The 25,868-nt window shown below is 47.2% G+C and overlaps 1 protein-coding gene across 1 annotated transcript in view; it reads right to left on the bottom strand.

The window, feature by feature from the left end:
• LMNA (lamin A/C) overlaps nucleotides 1-25,427 on the bottom strand; it is a 60,786-nt gene extending 35,359 nt beyond the window's left edge. The window contains exon 1 of the mRNA XM_054992254.1: nucleotides 24,967-25,427. Coding sequence (XP_054848229.1) covers nucleotides 24,967-25,316 — 350 coding nt within the window. The 5' untranslated portion in view covers nucleotides 25,317-25,427. The remainder of the gene's footprint in view (nucleotides 1-24,966) is intronic.
• Nucleotides 25,428-25,868: the final 441 nt, after the last annotated feature.

Below are 25,868 nucleotides of genomic sequence, written 5' to 3'. Positions count from 1 at the left end.
TTGGGGGGGTAGACTCTATGGAATTATGCCATGCCAAGGTCCTTTCCCTCCCCAAACCCCACTTTCTCCAGGTTTCTCCAGGTTTCACCCCCCCCCCCCCCAGATCTCCAGGAATTTCCCAACTTGGAGCTGGCAACCCTAGTCAGACTCCTCGTACTGGCACACTGCTCTTAAGAACATAGGAGTAGTAACCCTACTAGATCTAATCAAAGGCCTGTCTACTCCAGCGAACTGTCTCCCATACAGATGTTCCCAGGAGGCCTAAAAGTAGGGCATGAAGTCAACAGCCCTCCATTACTACTGGCCTCCCACCCAGCCAGTGATATCCAGAGGCCCAGCGTTCCTGAGCCTGGAGGCTCCATTTAATTAAGACCTGCAAACAGACCTGTCCTCCGTGGATTTGTCTTTTTAAAAAGAAACTGAAGTACCCTTCTTGAAAGAAGGCATGCTTTAAAAAAATCTGCAAACTTGCATGCATTGGAGCAGAATACAAACTGGCCTGCATGTTAAAACTCTCTTTTCTAAGCCTTCCCTATCTGTACAAAAAGAGAAGCCAGAAAGGGTGGAGTTGGTCCTTCCTAGGGTTGCCAGCCTCCAGGTAGTGGCTGGAGATCTCCCAGAATTACAACTGGTCTCCAGACCACAGAGATCAGTTCACCTGGAGAAAATGGCTACTTTGAGGGTTGGACTCTATGGAATTATGCCATGCCAAGGTCCTTTCCCTCCCCAAACCCCACTTTCTCCAGGTTTCACACCCCAGATCTCCAGGAATTTCCCAACTTGGAGCTGGCAACCCTAGTCCTTCCCACTATCCCCGGTCAGCCTTTCCAATCCCAGCTCCTGGCAGCTGAGATGCATCCGACTCCTAAGATACAGCAGGAGAGACCGTCAGGCCTTGGTCTGAACAGAGCAGCTGCAACTGGCACAGGCACAACACAAACAGGGGATTTCTATTATTTTGACTTGGTGATAAAAACCCAGGAGAATTATTTACATTTAAGGCAAGCAGAGGGAGAAGGAGGAGAGGAGTCGGCTCATTTTGTTTCGCATGGCGCAGGGAAAGCCGGGAGAGTTTTTGCAAGCAGAGACAGAAAAAGAAAGAGGCCCGACAGAAGGCCAAGCTGCAGCTGCTGCACAAAGGCTGAGTTCGGAATGACTGAGTCACCGCCTGTTGAAAAAGAGAGAGAGAGAGAGAGAGAGAGAGCGCCAGCCACTGGCTGCCGTGGCATCGTGAAACGTGGCATTGTGAGTGGAAAGGCCACTGCTTTGAGATGGCCAGCCAATAGGGTTTTTGCTGTCCTGTCCAAAATTCCCTCTTGCAGGGCAATTACCAGGAAAACTGATTAATAAAAAAAAAATCAAGCAAATTAATGAAGAATGGAAAAAAATCAATGGCTACCAGCTACAATAGCTCAGGAGAACACGACTTGCAGTGGCAGCATACTTCTGAATATTAGATGCTGGGGGCAAGCTGGGGAGAGCTTTGACCTTTGTGTCCCGGCAGAGAGCTTCCCAGAAGGGAACAGGGCTGTGGCGCAGGGATAAAGCATCTGCTTTGCATGCAGAAGGTCTTAGGCTCCAATCCCCCGGGCGGCATCTCCACGTAAAAGGATCAGGTAGGAGGGGATGTGAAAGACCTCTGCTGGAGACTCAGGGTCGCATTGACTTTAGCAGACCGATGTGTTCAAGCTTCTGACTGGCCTTTATGGGAAAGGGGATGCTGGACTAGAGAGCTCTGGGTTTTAAAGCCAGGAAAAAAATGCATAGCCAGTGTTGCATTGTGCCTTTACTATATTTAAGCTGCAATTAAAAAAAATTTTTTTTAAAGGCTGTAACTTTGGGGTAATTCTGCACTTGTTTAAAGGTGCTATTATAAATATTATATTATATACTTACACAAGAAACTGCCCCCCCCAAAAATATTAGAAACATCAACAATACAAGACAACAGAAACTCATTTCTTCTCCCCCCTATTCAATCTCTTCTCTCCATGGAAAAGGTCATCTTGTTCCTCCCCCCCCCACCCATGCCGTGCAAAAGGTCTGGAATCAGGAGATTCCTTTCTCTCCAAAAGCTCGCCGCCACCCGTGGCCGGCCAAACACCCAGTGTGGGTGGCCCCTTGCCCGTGAAGGACAACGAAACACAGGGAGTGACGGGCACTTCATTCAACACCGTAGGAACCGAAGGCTGATCGTCTGCCAGAGACCATAAACAAAGCGGTGTTTTCTTACCGGCCGACACAAAAGTCAAGATGGATTTCCCATGCCAGCTAGAAACGTTTTGCTCAGGTCTGGCTGTTCATGGGAAGTTTATTGGTTCTATTAATATCCACAACGGCAGAAAGGGCACCTCTAATTCTTTCTCGGGCACTCTTCCATCCTTCCTGTACTCACACAAAATTCACAACTGTTGATAAACTAGGCCGTCAACCGATTAAACGACATTTCTAGCTGATTAATCCCCACCCTCCATTTTGCCGAGGAATCAAATGTCTGTACATTTGTTTACTGCCCACATCGGAATGAAAGAAGCAGACAGTTTAATAAAGAAACACTACCATGTTTGTAAGAGGAGCTCTGTTTCCCACAATGGCTAACAACAAGCCCAAAAGCACAGCATGAGAGAAATAGCCCTCCCCTACCACTTACCCTTCCAGACTTTGATATTCAAAGGTACGCTGCCTCTGAACAAGGAGGTTCCATCTAGCTGCCTTGGCTAACACCCAATGCCAGACTCATGAATTTGACCCAAAGGCCTACCTAGTCCACCGTTCCATTTCTAGCAGTGGTTAGAGTCCAGTGCTTCCAAGCAACTCACAAGCCAAGGCAGAGCCTTTCTCCCTAACTGACAAGCCCCAAGGAACTGATATCCAGAGAGCATCCTACTTGGTTTCCAATTTCTGTGAGAGCCAGCGAGGTGTAGTGGTTAGAGTTTGGACTAGGATCTGAGAGAACCAGGTTCGAATCCCCTCTCTGCCATGGAAGCTTGCTGGGTGACTGCGCCAGTCACACACTCAGCCTAACCTACCTCATAGGGCTGTTATTGGGCTGCCTTTTGTATTTTAAATATTTATTCTATTGTTTGATATTGTTGTTTTAAATTGTTATACGTAAATTGTATTGAAATGTTTTATAGAGTGTAATCCGCCCCAAGCCTGCCTGTGCAGGGAGGGCAGAATAGAAGTTGAAACAAACAAACAAACTTAAATAAATAAATAAATGGAGGAGAGGAGAATTATGTAAGCCATGCTGGGTCCCCATTGAGGAGAAAGATGGAGTATGGATGTTTGGTTTTTTAAAATTCTGCAATTTTTTTAAAATCCCGATTGCACTGTTCCATCCTGATAATGTATTATTTGACTCTCTCTCATACATGAAGCTGCCTTGTACCTAATCAGACTATCGGTCCATCAATGTCAGCCTTGTCTACTCAAGACTGCCAGTGGCTCTCCAGGATCTCGGGGAGAGGTCTTTCACATCACCTTCTGCCTGGTCGTTTTACCTGGGCATGCTGGGGATTGAACCTGGCACCTTCTGCCTGACAACCAGATGCCCTACCATTGAGCCACAGCCCCTCTTACCCAATCTGCCTTGAGTCTCCATGAGCAAGGCAAATCATAAATAACGTACATAAATAAATTCTGCTCCCGAGTCTGGAGATTCCGTTTAGCCATCGACAGCTTGTCCCACTCGTAAAGCCATTCAAGTGACAGCCCTCGCTACATTCTTTTGGGGCAGCAAATTCCATAAATTAATTATGCCATTAAAAGCCAAGGCCCCGATTCACAACTGCTACAACTGTATCCCGCCACTGATGAATAGAGATATAATTGATTCGGGACTGCAGCAATGCAGTCCTAACTCTTGCTCATGGATTCTCATCTGAAGCATGCAAGAGAGAGAGAAGACACTTTTACAAAAAGAACTCTGTTACGAATGGCACAAGGCAGCTGCCGTAGTTTAGTGGATCCAGTGACTGATCCAGAACGGGACTCAAATCTTTACTCAGCTGTGAACTGAGGCACAGAGTCAGACACTCAAGACTCTCCTAAACAGCAACTCTCTATCCTCCTTGTTCAACACAACTGCACTAAAACAGCAGCGAAGAGTTGCTGCAGTCAATACATTCAAAATGCAAGAACCTTTTATCCCTAGTCTTTCAATGCACTGTCGCCGTTCTTTTGGTCCTGTACAGCTGGTCCTGTGGTACCTAACTGAATAAATGGAAGGAATAGAGAACCAAGCACGCAGACATCAGCAACTTCCAACAAACTTTAAGTTAACTCTCTATTCAGACTCTCCCAAACTGAAGGAGAAGGTAGTCCTTTTTTAAAAAAAGACAAGTTTTATATGAAATCAGAATTTTAGGAGACCCTCAGTCCGAACAGCCTAGCCCACCCAAGCCCAGACAAAGCCAGTCCAGCTCGGCAGCTAGCTGAAACTGGCAGTGGTGTTTGCTGGGGAGGCAGCTGAGGCCCCCAGGCCCACTGGAAAGAGCCACTCCCCAAAGCAGCATGCACAACAGGATCATGTTTCCACCCCGGAGCCCTCTTTGCTCATGCCACACTGAAGGAGGGAGGCTGCAAAGCAAGAGATGCCTTGTAGGGCTGCCAACTCCAGTGTGGGAAATTCCTGAAGGTTTGGGGGTGAAGCCTGGAGAAGGGAGAGATGAGCACACCTTTCAAAGCAGCTATTTTCTCCAGGGGAACTGATCTCTGTAGTCTGAAGATGTGCTGTAATTCTGGGTTGTGAGAGAGGTTATTGTCCTACGAGACAGAGATCAATGGCAGCAGAAGAGACATTAGCTACTGGCACATCCAGGACTCAAGAATCATTGAAAGACCGTTTGGCAGCTTCAATCAGCACAAAAAGCAGCAGGGAGATGGATGGCTGCGATACGTTTTGAGGAATGTATCTTTGCCAGTTCTGGGATTTAAAAAGACACGTGGACTGACAATTCCCTTCCATTCAAAGAGCTGGAGGTTACTTTTTAAAGCCTAAATGGACTGGGAACCAATATGAAAAGGATTGCAAATCCCCAAAAATCTGCTCCTCAGTTTAAGATTGTCTACAGAGGCCCTATCCTATGTGCCTCCACCACCTTCAGAGGTGAGGCCACCGAGGGACAAGGCCTTCTTGGTGGTGGTGTCTTAACCTAGCCTGGAACTCCCTCCTTACCGTTATTCCACTTCTGCAGAGCTTATCCGACTTCAGGCACCCAATGAAGTCTTTTCTTTTTTTCCTATTTCAACAAGCTCCTTTATTTTCCCTCCTTTTCCTTTATTTTCCCGCCTTTTGCATGTGCTTTGACTGACAGAATTACATGACACTGATATGCTTGTTTGTACATTGGTTTTATTGCTACACTCGCCTTCCAGGAATTTTACATTTTGTAAGTTGCTAGACCATTTTCATTAGGGTGGGCCTCATTATATTGTTAAATTGTTTTTGTAGCCATTTTAGGTTGTAAACTGCTTCAGAAGCAGTTGGCTGAAAGCTGCAGCCTATAAATCTTGCCAATGAAATAAGTATTGTTTTTTATCTCTGTGGCTCAAAACAAATAACTGTATCTTTGTGCCACAGGATCCCTACTCCATAAAACAAGCTGGTGTTTGCTATAACACCAGACATTTAAAAGAAAATGCCAAAAAAACCACCTTTCCTGCACCTCAGAAAATCAGGGTTGTTTAGGAAATTCCTTGAGATTTGTGGGCCGAGCCTAAGGAAAGAGTTCAGCAGGGGCCTAACGCCACAGAGCCCTGCCTCCAAAGCAGCCATTTTCTCAAGGAAAACTGATCTCGGTCGTTTGGAGATCAGTTGTAGTTCTAACAGAATTCCACCTGGAGGCTGGCAACCCTTGTCTAGATCCAAAAGCTTAAGGCCCAATTTATTTGAACATATGAAGCCTCCTTATCCTGAATCAGCCCGCTGGCCTGTCAAGGCCAGTATTTGCTAGTCCCTCTGACTACCATTGGCTCTCTGGAGTCTCAAGACCTCCCCGTCACCTATTACCTGATCCTTTTAAACTGGAGATAGCGGGGATTGAACCTAGGACCCTCTGTATTCAAAGCAGGTGATCTACCACTGAGCTACGGCTCCAAAAATAGTTAGAACCAAGGTTGTCAAACCAAGCTGATTGCAATGCAACACTGCCTATATAAAATCCCATACAGGCAACAGCCTTTCATTATTTTTTTTAATCAATGAGTGTTGTTTGTAAACTGGGCGTCAAGGTGGAAATAGGCACTCCAGTTGGATCCCCCCTGCTTTGCAAAACTGTTTGGCCATACACCCCATCCGTTTCCTCCTTTCTTCCCCCAAGAACATTTTGGGCTTTCAAACTAAAAAACAAAACTATACAGCCCACAGAAACGGGAGTGAAGATCAAGGCTGGACTTAGGAATTTTTGGGTTAGATCGGAGGATTCAGCTGCCAGGCCTCCTTTTCAAGGTCTGCAAGGGAAACAGCAAAATAGCAGGACAAGGGGCCAGAAGAACCATGGGGAACGGGCTATTTTTGCTTTTCCTGAAGCTTCACATCCATCAAGCTCCAGCTGTGAGCCACCAGGACAGCCAGGCTTTGCCCCCTACATCAGATGCCATCCTGTCTCTCTGCTTTGAGGCACATGTGCTCCTTTGCTACCTGACTTTCTTTGCAGAATTTGAGAGCCATGGTATGTGGCAAACCTTGAGGGGGGGGGAGATTGCAGCAGCTTTGGAATGCACAGCTACAGCATTTAATTCTACAATTCCCAGTTGGAGGCTCGGGCCAGTTGTTCCTGCTCATACACTGTACCCATTGAAGGAAGCAATTGCAAAAACAGGTGGGCAGTCAAATTGCTACAAGGCCCTTGAAACCCATCATGGAAGCTCCCCTCTCTTCCTGCCTCTGGGATTTATCCGGCCGACTCCAGTCCCTACAGCAACACCACCCACCCATCAGTGAGATGCAGATCTCCTAAGAGACGTAGCAACTAAAAGTAAAGAGTCAAACACAGCTACACTGGCCCTACAAAACTGGGGGGCGGGGGGGTGTGCTTTGCCAGGGCCCTGCATGTCATGTTTGCAAATAAATCTCAAGAAAATTTCTAGTTCACATTGCGTTTTGTTCTCACATGCCTGAAAGACTACCCAACTCTATGCATGTTTCTTCTGAAATCAGATTTACCGAGTTCAGCAGGGATTACTCCCAAGGTGCTCACCGGAGAGCAGTTTTGGTCATCTGGAGGCACCGATGGCCTAGACTAACAACCGGGTGGATGATGTCTTGCCCCTAGCTATACAGGTTTTGGCAGAAAGCTTATACCTCGGAGATTTTGTTGGCCTCTGAGGTGTTAAAAAAAAGGTAAAGGTCCCTGTGCAAGCACCGAGTCATTACTGACCCATGGGGGGGATGTCACATCACGACATTTTCTTGGCAGACTTTTTACGGGGTGGTATGCCATTGCCTTCCCCAGTCATCTACACTTTACCCCCAGGAAACTGGGTACTCATTTTACCGGCCTCAGAAGGATGGAAGGCTGAGGGCCAAGCTACAAGTGACAAATGACACTTGAATAGCAAGTGTATTTCTCCCTGTTCTCTTGCCCTCCACTTGCGCTCCACTCAATCCACTTGTCGTTCAAGTGTCATTCGTCACTTGTAGCTTGGCCCTCAGTCAACCTTGAGCTGGCTACTTGAACCCAGCTTCCGCCGGGATCGAACTCAGGTCTTGAGCAGAGCTTGGACTGCAGTGCTGGTGTTACTGGGCTCAAATCTTGCTCTGCTATCCATCCGAAACTCACTTTCCACATCAGTTCCAAAACTGCTCACTTGCAATTTACAAAGATTTTCACCTGGTCACCTAGACGCTTTCCTCATTCACCATAGAGGAGCAGACAGAGTGACTGTTGACAACCCCGCTTCAAGCCATCCAAATTCTACATCAAAGAAAGCGGATGTATGCAAAACAGATTTAAATCACACATTTGCTTACATCTGCATAATGTGTCTGCCTAGCTTCACCAAAGCTGTAGAAACGCAGAGGGAATTTCTCTATCTCACTCCTCTCAACTTCTTATCTATTTGAAATAAATGCAAATTCTAACTTCAAAAAAAGGGTCATAAGAATGTAAGAAACTGCTTTGCTGGGTCTAACCTAGCATTTTCTTTCCAACAGCAGTCGCCCCTAGATGCCTTTGGGAAGCCCGGAATCAGGGCATGGCAGCAACAATATTCATTTGTTTACCCTCAACACCTGATAATTTGAGGTATACTGCAACTGAACATGGAGGGTCCATCTGGCTATCACAGCTATAAGTAGCATCTTTTTAGCTCTCCCTGCCCCCAAAATTTAAAAGGAGCAACCTCCCCTAAAAAATTCTGTACTGAAGTTTCCAATCATGTCATTATACAGAATACGGACCTCTCTATGCGGTACCCACCATCTCCCTCTCTGCTATCCACATCCCCCCCACAGTGAACAGTTTTGAGCGGCTTCAGTACCCACACCAGCCACTCCCTTTAGCCCCCCAGGGGATAATTTGCTCCTCTGACTCACATCCTGTAAACTACTCTTCGAAAAGACATTCTCATTATGGAAATACGCCCTCCGCTACTCTCCCGCCTGGAAGGCACAAAGTTAAAAATTAAAATCACACACACACAGCTTCTCCCACCCTCTCCTTGCACTCCCTTGTGTCCTTAAGAGACCTTAAATAATTAGAAACATGTCAGCACACAATAGAAAGCCTAGTTCTCATATAGGCGGTCAAATAACGTTTGGACTGAATCACTTCAGGCTGCAAGTGGGGCTCACGTGACAGAACAACAACAACATTCAGTTTATATACTGTCCTTCAGGACAACTTAACGTCCACTCAGAACGGTTTACAAAGAGCACTATTATGATGAACTTTCACCTTTAAAATGTCCTGCATGTAGAAAACTAGCGTATCAGGGTCCAGCTCCGCCTTCTCTTGACATGCTTGTGTGTGTTTGGTTTTTTTTAAGTGCATGGATTTTTATTTTGCATGGAGGACACTCATTCTTGGGAGCTCCTGCACTCTGACGCGGCGCAGCCCAGACACAGCTTAGCAAGAACTATGCCACAGAGCTGAGAAGTGCCAGGTTTCCCAAGCTGCCAGGCACTGTCCCCAACGACTGCCTGGGGAATTTCTTCAACTCCATTTTTAACCAGATGATCTGCCGGCCATTTGGTACACCAGATGGCCAAGAGTTCCTTTTCAGATTTTATCTTCCCTGCTCACCCCTCTGTTGCCTGCCTCCTAGGTTCGGTAGGGTTTCGAAAGCTACAAAACACGTTTGACCAGAGGGATAAAAGACAGGTACAGCAGAGGCAAACCTGTAAGTAAGGAGGGTGCAGGACTACAGGGAAGGTGAGCTGTCCACCCCCACCCCCATTTCTCCCCTGTCCAAGGAAAGCCAGCGACCAATGTCCTCTTCAGGCTCCTCGTATTCTGTTTTCATACAAAGTTTGCCAGTCATGTCAACTAGCCACTTCCCACCTCAACATCAGAGCTTGTGCCTCTCCCCCCTCCCCCAAGGTTCTTTGTACTAGGCCTTCCCCCTTTTACTTTTTTATCCCACCCTTCCTCCTCAGGATAGCGTACACTGTTCTCTCCCCCTCCAACCACTACACATGCTGTCCCTTTGCTTTGCCCCCTTTCTCTGTCATGGATCCTGCTTCTGCAGCAAGGTTGGAACACCCTCGGAGTCTCCAACCTCAGCCCCTTCCAACTATTGCTAATGTACTGACTGTCCAGCTTTAACTTCTCGGGGGGGGGGCTTTTTTTTACAGCGAAAGTCTAGTTACAACTTTGCCTTCAGTTCTAGGGTAGAGTATTCAATGCGCCAGCTGCTGACAAGCCAAAGACCAGAGAACACCAGACAACACAAACAGACTTTTTTGATTTAGCTCGAGCACACAAGCGCACGCACACGAACACAGAGCAGACGCTCATGGATCTGGTCAGAGAGACTTCTGATTGGGTGGTTCAAATCCATCAAGAGATCAACGTCCATCTTGGTGGGATGGAAGCATGTTTGCTCCACGCAAGCAAGTCCCCTCTGCCACTGATAGGACAGAAACATGCCAGACTTGGGGCAGGAATAGTAAAATCTTCGCTGTGGGTGAAGATCATCCATTTTCTCACTGCCTTCAAAAGTGCAAACTGCAATCCCTAATGCCAGAAATATCTTGCTTTCCGACGCGCGAGTGGGTTAAGCCATGATTAACCATAATAGCTAAGCCTGAAGCAGTACCTAGAAAGGGTAGATTAGCAACAAGGGAGCATTGCTGAGCTTGTGGACTTCCTGGAAATCCTTTACTGGCTACTGTTGGAAGCAAGACGCTGGACCTTTAATCCAATCTCTCAAAACTATTCTTGCCGTATTAGCATATAAACCAAATGGAACGTCCATGGCCAGAGATAGTAAACCTCCATGTGCACGATACAATGGACAAACAAAGCAAGTTCTACGGACAAACAAAGCAAACATCACCCATGAAGCCCCAGAGGCATCGTAGAAAGAAAATGATGGGTTAGGGGGACCTTTTAAGAAATGTTGGTAGCTGATTTTGCTTTAAAGATGAGCGTCCCAATCAACCCACGGCGCGCTAAGGAATTCACTGCCGCCGGTTGCTATTAGCACGGGGAAAATATGCAGGCTACGAATACTGTTTGAGTGAACAGGTTAGTGTTATAAAATTTGTATGGGTACCCACTATGGAGCAGTCTATTCAGTTTGTTTTTGTCAAGGTGTATCTATTTTGTAGATGCAAGGACTACACAGTCGCGAACGTGGAGGACAAGACAACACAACGCACACGCTCCTGACGAGGCGAGGGACAAAATCTGTGCTTCAGCCGGCCCCAGATTGGGCGTGTCTAGATGTTCAACGACGCTAGGGTGGCCTAGCCCCCTCCTCTCTCCAACGCATTATTATTGTCACTCAATGGACTGTCACGTAGTTTATATGGATTGCAATTGTATATAGTTAGCCTGTATTACATACTGCATAATAGGGTTGCCTGTTTGTTATAACGGTGCTAAACCACTTAGCCTGTATGCTGTGAGGCGTCGCCTATTGGTACTTGTGTTTGTATTCCCCTTTGAAGAATATGCTGTAAGGCGTTGCCTATTGTAAGTTTATGCTTTTTTAAAAAACTTTTGGAGCATTGAAAAGTAAGGCGTTGCCTATTGTAAGTTTATTTTGCTCACTTTAAAAATTTTTTGGAGCTTTGAAAGTTGTAGACTTTATTGATATTGGTTCAAGAGCTTGAGGTTCATTCCATGTGAGTTAATTTCATAAGCTTTGTTGTCTTGGAGCATTGCTCGTTTCAACCCCTCGTGGGATTCCCTCCCCCCCCTTTATTGTATTGGCTTTTGGCGAGGGTAGCCCTTTCTTTTCTGCTCATTCTGGGAAAAGGCAAAAAAAAAAAATCAAATTTCCAACACTAACAGTGCAATTCAAGAAGAGTTACTCCAGTCTAAGCCCATTGAAATCAATGGGATTAGACTGAAGTAACTTTGCTTAGGACTGCACGGTAAGAGGACATTCAAAAAAGAGAGCCTGCTTCATAGAACACAGCTTATTAAAAGGGGCAAGGGGCTGGAAGGAGGTAAAGGAACCATACCAGGAACTATGTTGTTAGGAGCTGCAATTCAGGAAACAATCGCCAGACAATCTCATGACAAAGACTAGTTCCTCATACAGAATTCAAAAGGGAAATAAAACCCCAGCTTGCCTCCCGTGTCAGTGCAGATCAAAGACCACTCATCTCGAGAAGATCTTCCCTTCCCAAGAAGGAGAAACAAGAGCCCACATGATCATCTCCTTAGGGTAGAACTGGGGGTGGGAAGAGAAGGGGCTGATTACAGTGAGCAACATCCTAAAAGGACAACACTCTTCTCTCCCCTGTCCGCTCCCATCTTCCCAGCATGAATATCATACCTGCAGATCCCTCTGCCACATTCTGTGTCAACAGGGCTTTTTTTCTGGGAAAAGAGGTGGTAGAACTCAGTGGGTTGCCCTCAGAGAAAATGGTCACATGGCCGGGGGCCCCGCCCCCTGATCTCCAGACAGAGGGGAGTTTAGAGTGCCCTCCGCGCCGCTCAGGCACGGAGGGCACTCTAAACTCCCCTCTGTCTGGAGATCAGGGGGCGGGGCCACCAGCCATGTGACCATTTTCAAGAGGTTCCGGAACGCCGTTCCACCGCGTTCCCCCTGAAAAAAAGCCCTGTGTGTCAACTGGATGAGGGGGAAGAGTATGACAACATTTGCAAAGCCCATTATGTTCCCACCCTTTTGCAAAATGCTGATGGCACCGTTTCAGTCACTGCAGAAAAATGAGAACTACATTTTTTAGAAACGAAACTGATGCGCAGGGATCATTTTGCCCAAGATGCCAATTTGGACAAAATCTCTGATGTGTTATGAATGGTCCCCCGTTTTACATTTGCTGGAGCAGAGATATAATAATTAAAGAACCTATAGTCTCAGGTAGTTAGTTGTGTTGCTCTGCAGTAGAACAGCAGAATTTGAGTCCAGCGGCACCTTAAGAGACCAACAAGGTTTTTCAGGATATAAGCTTCGAGAGTCAGAGCTCCCTTCTTCAGATACAAGCGCTGACTTTCGAAACCTTAAACTCTGAAAATCTTGTTGGACTCTAAGGTGCCATTGGACTAAAGTCCACCTGAAGAACCTATATAAACTACATCCAGATCACCTTTATTTTTTTTAAAAAAGGTATGATTGGCTTAAAAAAAAAGTTAAAAACTGGCGCAAGGAAGGTTCTGACATTTAAACATCTGAGCATTCTCAATGTTTGAAAAGATTACTAACTGTGAATTTGGGGGTGAGGGGAAAGAAAGGTAAGGACAGTGTCACACTTCCACAAGGAGCAGTAGAACCTTAGATTTAACATGATTCCGCACATGTTGGATAATGCACTTCCAATCCTCTTTATAGATCATTTGGAACGGATTTTTTTGTGTGCGGAACAAAAAATCCACATCAAATGACTGATTAAGTGCATTGAAAGTGCATTATCCAACGTGTGCAGAATCAGCCAAGAGGCTGGAACCCTGAGAATCCTAACAGGCACGAAGGGATATTGGCCTCAAAGTATCAGGGGTTTTCCTGATCAAGGAGTCAAGGGCATTGCAGAGCTAAGGAGACAAAATAAAGTAGATTGATAGTTACTTTCAAGATTACAGGTATCTTTGGAATAAACTTTAAAATAAGAATGGCGTGTTAAAAACCCAAGTCTTGCAAGAACAATTGGGGCTGATGCAGCCCACAGAGTGCAAAATGAAACTTCTAAAGAATTGCTGTTGTAGGTTTTTTAAAAAATAATAATGGCAGGGCTCTAGGAAACAGCCCAGAGCAATAGAGGGGTACAAAATCAAGCACCAAAGCATCTGCTTCCCTTTCCTACCTCACCACAAGTTCCTGCCTAGCTGCGACGTGCAGTCCATAGCTGGATGTTACAAGCATGGCCCTGAATCCAGGGGGGGACAGCAGAAGGATCCAATTAAAGTTGGGACAAAGTCCCACCCAGAGCAATCAAGAGAGATCTTGGCTGTCTTTGGAGGTTACATACAAGCAAGAAAAAAAAGGGGGGGGGGGTACTATTACATACAATCTGGCTGTTCCCAACTTACCCAAGATATTGCTTGCCCCTAGTAAATGTTCTCAGTTTTATGTATTGTCGAAGGCTTTCACGGCCGGAGAACAATGGTTGTTGTGGATTTTCCGGGCTGTATAGCTGTGGTCTTGGCATTGTAGTTCCTGATGTTTTGCCAGCAGCTGTGACTGGCATCTTCAGAGGTGTAGCACCAAAAGACAAGAGATCTCTCAGTGTCACAGTGAGTAGATATAAATTACCTGCCAACATTTTTTCCACACCACAATGCCAAGACCACGGCTATACAGCCCAGAAAATCCACAACAACCATCGTTCTCAGTTTTGCTGGCGAGGGGGGTGTTTAAGGACTTACTTTTGTGCAGCCAGCTAAAAAAATCTTGCTGGACAAGTTGCGAGGGAGCAAGTGGCACACGTTACATACAAACACATCATCATGAAACCTTGACTTTCTTTTTAAAAATTGTTAAATGCAAAGCTGTTTCAGAAGACTGCTACTTTGAACCGAGCGAGCTTAATCCCATCTCCTCCACCATTTTTCTTCTCCGCAGGCCAAAAGAAGGGTTTCCCAAAGCATCTTCACAAAAGGAGCGATACATCTGGAACCAGGGCACAGGGAGAGCAGAAAACAGCAGGAAAAGGGTGATGTTCCCAAACACCTGCCTTTTTTCCACTCAGAAGTAGAGCATCTAGAGACTACTTTGATAGTCTTGTAAGCCAGAGCTTCGTTACCTGCATTTGCATGCAACGAGAAGAACGAACCCTGAACGACTGAGAAATTAAACTTCTCCAGTTTGTCATTAAAAAAAGGAACTACGCTCAGTACACAAACTCGCTTGTAGTGCAGCAAGACAGGCTCCTGCTGAATAAACTATGCAGGGCACTAGCAAGCTACTGAGTCACCCCAAGTGACCTCCTCCCTACCATCTTGGCAGAGGAAACACCTGTGCTGCGCATCCCATGTGAAGGGAGGATCCGGAGCGGGCAGCAGCAGCAGGAGAGAAAGTGTGTGTCTCTTTTTGTCCTGCCTGGGGAAGGTGGTGTGCAAAGTACACCTATGGTCCAAACTGGACATTATGCATACCACATGGCCACCAATGGGGACCAGAAGTCATAGCGCCTTTGCAAGATTCCTGTGGAAACTTCATTTCGGAGCACCACAGGGATCATGATGCAGTGGGAGAAAGGGGCTTCAGGTTGTCCCCCCCCAATGCTATTTTCCTGACCCAAAAGAAGCCAAGAGTGATACATCGTGCTTCCAGAGCCCAGTGGGACAACCAACACTCACCAGGGCCATTTAAGGTTGGAAAACCAGCATGGGGAGGGAAACTGAAGCCTCTCCCATGCCTGCAACAGTCCCAAAATTAATCCGGTCCCAGTGGAACTTCAGAATGAAACTCCCGCAAGGAGATCTGAGGAAGTGTGGCTGCCGGTCCCCGTGGTGGACATAATGACTCGTTTGGACTTTATATCTCCTGGTAACGCCGGCACAGGAGGGGATGACAGGCACACTGTGTCTGCCGGCCCTTCCAGGTCTGCACCCCTTTGCCCGTTTGGTGCCTCAAGCAAGTGCTCGAGTTGACTGGGCGGTAAACCAGCCCTGACAACATCCAGCGGGCAGAGAAGAATATTCAGCGACGAGTCTCAGCATGCAACGGAAAGGATGTGCTAAGCAGCAAACTCTGGACTGAGAACACACAAGCACCCAACTCTTTTTGGTGTGAGATACTATTGGCAGCTAGGCAATCTCCTTGCAAAATAAAAGCTGTACACAAAACAGTTTTGTACGTTTGTGTCTTGTATGTGTATTTCTCGGTAGCATCTGTAAGGGAAAACCCTAGTCTTCCTTCAGGTAAATGGTATTAGGGGAGAGGCATCGGTGGTGGCAGACACTAAGAAGACCACCAAGAATACAGCTCAGTTTCCCAGATTGCTTGGCCAAGCACCCTGGCCGCCTTGCTTTGTACCCAGCTGAATCATGCCCTCAGACCTTGACTTCCATGTCAACGGAGGTCACACTGAAGGAGAGGGAAGGAAAAGGCCCAGATCCAACCACATACAGCCAGTTTGGTATAGCGGTTAAGAGCGGCAGGATTCTAATCTGGAGAGCCAGGTTTGATTCCTCACTCCTCCACTTGAAGCCAGCTGGGTGACCTTGGGCTAGTCACAGCTCTCTGGAGACCCCCAAAGTGGGGTGAACAGGTAGGGAATGGCTATTCTATCCAGATGCCAGTCAGTTAAAGGGAAACAAAAAAATTGCGCAATCCTAACCCAAAAGATGCACATATGGTCATATTTAATTGTGACTGCAGATGTTATAGGTTCTTTTCTCCATGTGAGGGATTTCTGTGGCCAGTTCCAGAACGCCACAGCAGCCAAGTTTCCCCGGACTGCACTGGGACAGATACACTGCGAATTCCAATGGATGACCCCAGATCACGCCACGTATGGAGTGAGGACTAAGTCCCGTTTCTCGAAGAACCTCCAAAGAAAACTACCACAACAGGCCTTGGGGAGCCAGTTTCTTCTTTTAAGCTCGACGTAATGTGTGTGTGTTGAGGGGGGAGGTGGTAAAATATTGCCAAGAGTCGGCAATCGCTGTGAATCTTAAGCCCTGCAAGAGGCATTTTTTACAGGAGCCAAGGGCGTTGGCTGCTGCCTGCAACCATGAGTCAGAAACGGGCTTCTCTGGCACAGACCCACCCTGGTGACGAACAACTTCTCTGCCCTTCAAATCCAAATAACCATGCGGTTTCCCCACAGACAGCCAATCAGGTCCTACAAGTGCAACATCTTCGATGGCCATTGGTCCATTAGAAAGTTACCAGGGGCTGGGACTGACGGGAATTCGCAGCCGTTAAGATACATGTGTGCTGTGATCTTATGCCAACACAAAACTCAGCTATTATTTCTGCGAGTACTTTGGGACTGGCTTGGGTCTTGGAAAAACATTCAATGTAAGCAATGGTTGAGCTGTTAATATATACCCTGGTAAAGCTAATTATACGACCAAGAAATAAGCCACATGCTCGTACACACTAGAGGCCTGGGCAGGACACAGCAGATCTCAGCTCTATCTCAGCAAATCACACCCTCTCAACCTAAACTACCAAAAAGGATTGTTGCGAAGACGAATGCAGCTTGTACAGCACTTTGTGGACAGAGCTCTGTATAAGATCATGCTAAGAGCTGCTTTGATGTGTTACAGATTTCTGGGGAAACGTCTTTCCCATGCATAAGCTGCAATGCACACAGACTCTACATGCATGTAAAATCGATGCATACATGCTTCTGAAACGCAAGCTACAAGGCACTGACATTTCCCATACTTCTACACCTATGCAGGCAATTGTATTTCACACACACTTGTAATTTCTAAAGAATCAATGTAGGCATTCCGTAGACGTAGACGTGAACAAGAAGAACACTAGCACCAGGAATTTTAAACAATTTCCACCTGATCTAGTTGAGACTAAATGAAGTCTTCTTTCAAGACACCACTGGACAACTACACAATGCACACCTAAATACAGTACCACTTTACAGTGCAGCCCTATTGATTTTTACACTTATCTACGGATCTCAGTACAGAAATTCCCCATGGACTTTAACAACTTCTTCCTCTCTCTCAATCTGGACCAAACCATATAGTACAGCAGGTCAGATTTCTGGTCATCGCTGTACAACAACCGTGAGACACACAAACATGTCTAACATAAAACCTAATGAGACATTTACCGACAGGCCTCTAGCTTCTATCTAGAATAGGGTCTAAAGCCAAGTCCTAAGATGAGATCAATATAGTCCAAGAGAGTGCTGCAAGACAACACCTGAAGGATTTATAGAAAGCATTCCTCAAATTATCTGGATCAGAGACTGGTTGACAGGGTCCAAGGGAGCAGGGCTTTTTTTCAGCAGGAACGCAGTGGAATGGAGTTCCGGAACCTCTTGAAAATGGTCACATGGCTGGTGGCCCCGCCCCCTGATCTCCAGACAAAGGAGAGTTTAGATTGCCCTCCACACCGCAATCTAAACTCCCCCCTGTCTGGAGATCAGGGGGTGGGGCCACCGGCCATGTGACCATTTTCTCCGAGGGCAACCCACTGAGTTCCGCCACCTCTTTTCCCAGAAAAAAAAGCCCTGCCAAGGAGTAACCTTGGCTCCCATATACTAGCCATGCCATTCTGCCAGTTACATTGGCCACATTGGAATGTCTCGATGTACGAGGAAAAATGAACACTAGCCAGACATTATTGGACTCGATAGTGGGATGCCGGGTGATTAAGCGCGCTAGAAAATCTAACCACCCCTCCTTACAGACTTATGTCGATTATTCAGATTCGTCCTATTGTACTAATTCACCAACAACTAGGGGTGGTCCAAACCCAGTGTGAGTGGATCATTTACACTCAAATTGGATCTTGCTTGCATTGGAAACTAGGGATTGGACGTCTCTCTGCTCCCCCTCTTTCTGCTGAATGCAGCACTTTTCCCACCTAATAAAGTGGATTCCAGCTCACAGCTGGTGCCACAGTACTTTATCTCTAAGGTATCACAAGACTGTTATTTTGGTTAAATCAATACTCTCCTATTGGGGAATCAAAAGGAAAGCCTGAAAATAGAACCACAAGCCAGAGTTCTTAGCAGTCCTCTGATCCTCCTGTGGTTGCAACAGCTATCGCAGCTATGGAAAACCCTTTAATGTGAACGAGGACAGCCAATAACAAGCTCTCCCTTACATGGCCTCCACCCACTTTCTGAAAAGCTCAGTGGGTGCCAAGGGGAAGTAGTGGCAAGCTCCATGGCACCCACGGGCGCCATGTTGGGGAATCCTGGATAAGGCAAAGAGTTCTAGGGTTTAAAACAAACGAAAGCCTTGGAACTGGTTTCTAAACCCAGGGTTTAAGACACAGAGCATGCAGAGAGTGAGAAAGTGTTTCTGAGCACATGTAAACCAAATTTCATTCCCACTGAAGAATACTGATCCAGGTGCCCTGCTCAATAGCTCTGAGTCTACCTTGGCTGGTTACTCATACGCCGACAGTTGCCAAAGGCTTCCGTCTGAAACAGGTTACCAGCCTGCATTGAAAAGCAGTGTTTAGAATGCTTTGGCTGTGTTTAAAGCTGCAATAGGGAGGCAATCCAGAATGCTGGCTGCCAGACACCTGTTGGGGAGGCCTTCTTGGCATCCTCGCCAACCACTGGTGTCGCAGAATATTCACATGCACTCCAATGGCTGAAGATAAAGGGTCAGTCATGAAATGTTGAATTAAAAAAAAAAGTCAGTGCAACTGCTGTGAGGGAAGTGGAAGATCAGTATGGCTGGGAGAAAATCCCCTCTATCAAGCCAGGCAGGAATAAAGGAGGCATAGGGTGAAAAAACACAAAGAGCATACAGACAGGATAGTCCATACGATGGCATGGGGTGCAAAGAGGCTGAACTTATCATATACAGATACTATACAGACCTTCACCTGTACTTCTCCCTTACTGAGGTTGGGCGGCTGTGTGTTTAGATTCCAGCATGGTTGGGTCATTAGAATAGTAAAAGCTAAGGAACCAGACCGTCTTCAGAGGTAACATGTACTCCCTTTCCCCGATTCCTCGCATGCTCCTGCAAAAGCAAGCCCTCGTTCACATTTTCAAGAAGAAAATATTTATAGACTTAAGCACCGTGGAGCAGAAACAAGCCAGGTGCACATCCCAAAAAGTCAATTAGGAATTTTAAAAAGCTCCAACAGGTAGAGTGCCATATAGGGGATATGCACACCTTCGGTAGGACAGCGCAACCAGCTTCCTTTCAGCCTTCACCTTCATTCTCCACTCTGCCGGTGTCAACATTTTAAAGTAAGATGATCACACACAGACCTGGTGCAGACAAAGGGCTGCATGACCCAGATAAAGGGCTCGCCAGACCACTAGCTAAAGCCTGATCGGCTAAGATATCAAGTGTCTGTTTCCTCCCAGCCACAAGATGAATGGCCTCCTGCGTATCTGCGTGTGCCACTTGCAGGCTCCCGTTTGTTCTATGCAGCTCTTGCATGCAGCTTTTCAAGTGAATTCTGCTATTCCACAACATGCAGCCAAGCCACCCACCATGGCGAAGCACACCCTACAGTGGCATTCAGAGATTGGTAAAGAAAACAATATGATTATACTATTCAGCCTTTCCGTTCTACAATGCAGTCGATAATATATAAAATACAATTAAAGTTTAGAAGAATAAAGACATAAAACATTCATTAAAATAATGAGACCTAAATAGAACAGTACCCAACAGGCTTCCCAAGTTACTAGACCTCAATAAGGAAACTTTGCTTTTCCTTTCTTCATTTCAATCTCTGCTAATACCAGGGACAAGGAACCATAGATGCTCAATCTCTCAAATTCCAGAAGTATGGCCCTCAAGCCATCTGTCACAAAAAGCTTTCAAACAATTGGACACCAAAATTAACATGGAATAGGTGCCAAGCGACTGCCACTCAGGAAGCTCCACCCACATTAGGAGCCACCACCCAAAAGACCTTGCCCTTGGAGATCACAGCTTGACCTCTTCAAAGGCAGGGCAACCAAACAAAGACTTTAATCGTGGTTAACAGGCAGGTCTTCACATGAGAAGGCAGCCCTTGAGACATCAGTCGTTTGCTATTCAGGGGTTTATAGATCACAAACACTAGAGGCTACCAATCAATTGCAAACTCTCCGCACCAAACATCAGGTGAGAGGCGGAAAACCACCACAGAGGAAGACTAAGAGCTAATGAATGAAATATTATGAAATCTCTCAGCCCAGTGACGCATTCCAAGAGAAAAACAAAATTACTGAGTGGGAGACACTTCCGTGAACCGCTTGCTTTGATCTTCACAAAGCAACCACTAAAAAAGAAATTTCACAGCCAAAGCGAAACTGGCAAGGTGAATAATTCAATTTCCCCGCCAGCCGCAGCCCTTCGCCCACACACCATTTCTAGCTCTCCTGGAATTTCTGACCATGGGCACAGCCGAATCAATGAATTACTATTCTAGTTCCCCATTTCTGAGTCACGACTTGCTTTATTTGCCGTCTCACAACATTTGCCACCTCCTCTTGACAACCACTATCGCTGCATTGTTTGTGGAGGCAGGCAAGCTGGCAGGCGGGTAATTTCGCTGCAGCTTTTTTATCTAGCCTGGCAAATGGGAAATTGCCCAGTAGCCGCCCCAAAGGGGTGGGGGAAATTTGCATCTGGAGCTGTTTGCAGCACAAACACATGGTTGCCAAGGGGGTGACCTCACATGCTTTACCAAGAGCGCCTACTGCTCTGAGCGGCCAGTGAATCAGCCTCCCAGGAGCCGGGTGGGAAGCTTCAAGAGAACAGGGCTGGTATAGATTAGTGACTAAACAAGTTATAAATCCAGACCTTCCAGATCACAATCTTGCCTCTGCCACCAGTTCACTTAAATCTCAGCCTCTCTTTCTTCCCAACCTGAAAATGGGAATAATAATACTGGCCTACCTTATAGAACTGTCGTAAGGATCACAAGATAGGTGCATTAACATTAAATGTTATATACCTTTTTCAAAAGGAGAAAAAGTGAAGAACGAGATACAAAGTGTGGGCACGTTTCCAGTCCACTCCTCTTACTCTCTCCGTCCCTTTCCCCGGCTTGTTCCCATTGCCTTGTCTCGTCTTTCTCTTCCTTTATCAACACTTTTGCTGTCAAAATGTGCACGAAATGCTCCTTGTGACGTTCACCTTTGGAACAAGCCACCCGAAGCAAACGTGCACACAGCAACCCCAATGCCTGTATCGTCTTTAGGAAAGCAGCTTCAGAGAAGGCAATGGGAAGAAATTGAGATGCTTAACGCTTTCCCTACTAACTGCCTCCAGCCACGAGCCTCTGTGGTTGACCTCAGGCCAGTCACTCGCTCTCGGCCTAACCTACTTCGCAAGTTTGTTGTGATGTTAAAATGGAGGCAGGGCCAAAAACCTACCGCCACCAAATGAACTAGGGGCAGAGATGCGATTTGAACCAGAAACTTCACAGCTCAATTACACAGCATGACCTTGTGAAGTAGGCCCTGATATGGAAGAGATAAATCAACATCAGGCCAATTTCCAAATAATCATCAGAAATTTGATTTGATATTACATGCGTGCGCAACTATAAAACCGATGCTCTCAAGTTAGCTTTAGAGAGCCAGTGTGGCATAGTGGTTAGAGTGCATGAACCAGGATATAGGAGAATCAGGTTTGAATCCTCACTCTGACATAGAAGCTTGTTGGGTGACCTTGGGTGACTCATACTCTCAGCCTAACCTACCTCACAGGGTTGTTGTAAGGATAAAATGCAGGAGGGGAGAATGATGTAAGCTGCTTTGGGGTCGACTGGGGAGAAAGGTACGATATAAATGGAGTAAGATTTAGGTAATTGTGTTTTAAACAGAACGGAGGGGAAAGGCAAACTCCACTCCCAGTTTCCTCCGCTGAAGATCTTGCAGCACTCAGCAACAGCCAGGCACCCACGTAAAGGGAACGGCCACCCAATGCCCAGCCATGCTGTCTTTAAAAAGCTCAGCCACACAGCACAGAGCGCCTGGGTCTAAATGCAGAAGCTCACATCGTCAGTCGAGATGAGCACAAAGTTTTTTAAAGAGGGAACCTACGGCGAGACGCGCAAGTTAAATATAAAACTGTGAGCTGCTTTCAAAGGCATCTGTTTAAAAAAACACACACACACACACAGCGTGGGCAAGAGGCTTTGAATGAAACTATTCAGGATTATAGGGTGCACCAGCCAAAAGTTTCAGGATCCTGACCCACAATGACCAGGGAGGCACAAGATCTTTCTTGACTTAAGTTCTCTTCTGGGTCCACTCAGTTCTTCATTGGGATATCAGAAGCACTGGGATGATGAGAGCAAAGCCGGCTGAGTCCTAGAGTGACCAGTCTGGTGCCTCTGAGATGCTCACAAGATGATCTGGACACGTTGCTAGTCCTTGTGGTTGAGGAACAAAGGCTGCTTCCAAACATGTTGGATAATCCACTTTCAATACTCTTTAGTGGACATTTGGAACTGCTTTTCCATGTGTGGAACAAAAAATTCACTTCCAAAGGATTGCTAAAGTGCATTGAAAGTGCATTATTCAACGTGTGTGGAAATGGCCAAAAAAAGGTTGCCCAAGAACAAACAAATACAATGTTTTGAAAACAGAAAACCCTGGGGAGGGGGGATACTCTGCCAAGTTCCAACTCCTTCATCACGGCTGCCAGGTCTTGCATCTCCGTACAGCCCATTGCTTCTGGGTGTTCAAGTACCAACCTTTCTTCTAAAGCTCACGATCAAAAAGTAAGGATGACCACACCCTACCATCTCTCCTACAAATATGCAACCAACATATAGTGAACTGTATCACGTAAACTGCTTGATCTACATAAATTATACCAGTTGCAAAAATTTGGAGGAGGAATAGGTTAAAATTCCAACATCTCCCGCTCCCCAAAGACTTAAGACAACAGGAGAACAGCTTGCAGGAAACATCAGAACCAAGATGGATCATTTCGAAGCTCAAGAGGGAAGCTCAGGAGCCAAACCCTGTGTGGAAAAGGGTTTCAGCACATCCTCCCAAGCACACAAACAAAGTACAAGTACAAAAGATTTGACACTCCAGGCCAGAACACTGGGTATTCTCTAAATTCTCTCCCATGCAGCACCGTGAGCCATGGTGAACAACCGCCAAGGAGACATCTCCATTCAGAATTAAGTTTTGCCAAAGTTAAAATTCACAAGAACACAAAGGATTGGGAGGAAATCCAAGAAAATCAGAACAATTCGCGCATCATTAAAGCACTCGATAGGCTGAGAGGCTATATCCAATCCAACGCCGGGAGCAAGTTATAGAATGGGTACAACTGGAGCCAGCCATTCTCTTCCCGACTCACTGCACTTGGGGTTTCCTTGGAGTCTGCCACGAGTTCAAGCCGCCATTTTGCCAGACACCCCAAAGTGAGCATTGGCCAGCAAAATGGAGGTCACGGAAAACAAGTAAGACAACTAAATCACCAAAGAAGGTGACCGAATATTACACAGATCAACAAAGCCGCTGGTCAAAAGGGGGTTTAGAGCCGACCTTGGGCCAGTTGGCACACAGAGAAAGAGGGCTGGGTCTAGGCAGTCTTTTATTTGAATACATTAAAAGGCACCCCCCAATCTGAATTTTAGGGGAGGGATCTTGACAGACAGCAGATGTTCTGATGAATAGCAGACACTCCATTGCCAAGGCAGCGGCTGACTGCCTCGTGCCGCCCAGCCCTTCTTTCAAAGGTTTTTCCAGGACACAAGAGAAAAGGCATAATTTGACAGCTGCTGGAAAATTCCCAAGGCTGAGATGGGAAGACCGAGATAGACCCGGGGTGTTTCTAAAGAGGGGGGCCCTTTTTCAAGAGGCAAAAGCTGTGTTCCCTTCAACCCACTTGTGCTTTCAAATGTTGGCATCCTTCCAAGAATGAAGACATATTACCAGTGCCAGACTGTCATTTCAGGTTTCTGCCAAGGACATTACAGGGCCAACCTCACAGGCAACGATTCATACCTAGGAAAGGGTTGGTTGGTTGGTTTGTACAGGGGAACAGTTTCAGATAAGCAGCTGTGTTGGTCTGCAGTAGAACAGCAGGATTTGAGTCCAGCGGCACCTTAAGAGACCAACAGAACTGTCAGGCTTTCGAGAGTCAAAGCTCCAGATAGAGAGAGAGGGTATCTGAAGAAGGGAGCTCTGACTCTAGAAAGCTCATATGCTTGAAAAATCTTGCTGGTCTCTTAAGGTGCCGCTGGCCTCAAACCCTGCAGGAGGGAATATTTCTCATCCTCTACCCTGCGCTCTGCCTGGAAAGAGTCAACAGCTCTCCAGCTGGAGAATGGCATTCTTCTCCTCCCACCCTGCTCCCTTGGCCGTCAACTCCCATGTCCCTTTGCTGTGTGCAGGGGAAGGGAAAAAATCCCATTACGCCACACTCGCCAAGCTCCCAGGCCTTAAGGTATTTTGCAGTGTGGAAGGCCCTTCCCAAACGCAGCAACCATGCAGTTGGGGTGAAAACAGGCTGTGCCATCAGTTTCCATGCAAACCCCTAAGCCATTTTCGGGATCTGGCAATCGCCTCCAAACAGGGTCCTGATCAGGTTGCCAACTCTGGGGTGGCAAATTCCTGGGGAAGAGAGCAGGGTTTGGAGCGCCCTTTTCTCCAGGGGACCTGATCCCTGCCAGCCTGGAGAACGGCATGATTCCGGGAAATTCCCGGCCCCGCCTGGAGGTTGGCACCCGCGGCCCCGATGCGGCCCTCACCTGGCCTTGAGCTCCTTGAACTCCTCCCGGACTTTGCTCAGCTCCAGCTGCAGGCGCGCCCTCTCCTTGGCCACCGAGTCGAGCGTCTTGCGGGCGTCGGCCAGCTCGGCCTCGTAGGCCGACTTGATGCCGGTGACCTCGCGGCTCACCTCCTCCTCGGACTCGGTGATGCGGAGGCGCAGGCCGGCGTTCTCCGACTCCAGCGAGCGCACCTTGTCGATGTAGACGGCCAGGCGGTCGTTCAGCTCCTGCAGGTCTTCCTTCTCCTGCAGGCGGGTGATGCGCGCCGGGGAGAGCGGCGTCGAGGCCGCCCCGCTCCGGGTGGCCCTCTTCTGCCCGGGGGTCTCCATGGCTGGCGCTTCAGGCCTGGGAATGACGACGGACGGCGGAGTAACGCGGGGCGCTCCGGTGGCCTTTCCCTGCCTCTGCGCGCCTCTCCGGCTGACAGTCTGCCTGAGTCACCGCCCGGGAAAGCTCATATATCTTCGGGAAGGGAAAAGCAGGGAGGGGAGAAGGGATGGGCGGTGTTAGGCACACACAGCCCGGCCTCTCATTTGCCTATTTAAAGGCGCCTCTCGCCTGGGCGAGCCGTTCTGGACGGGCCTCCTCGCCTCGGGTCTCCCCCTGCCCTGACTGGCTGCTTAACGGCGTTTTTACGCACGGGAGCCGGGAGTGATGGAGCCCCTCTGTCTACGGGGAGGGAAGTTGAATATTTATTTATTTGATGAGATTTATAATCCGCTCTCCCGCAAGCCGACTCAGAGCTAGAGTTGCCAGTCTCCAGGGGGTGGCTGGAGATCTCCTAGAATTACAAGTGATCTCCAGGCCACAGAGTTCAGTTCCCCTGGAGAAAATTGTTGCTTTGAAAGGTGAACATTATACCTTGCAGAAGTCCCTCCCCT

Source organism: Eublepharis macularius, chromosome 1 (genome assembly GCF_028583425.1).
Source record: "Eublepharis macularius isolate TG4126 chromosome 1, MPM_Emac_v1.0, whole genome shotgun sequence".
NCBI lineage: Eukaryota > Metazoa > Chordata > Lepidosauria > Squamata > Eublepharidae > Eublepharis > Eublepharis macularius.
Note: the sequence above shows the minus strand (reverse complement) of the source record. Positions and strands in the feature narration are given on the sequence as shown.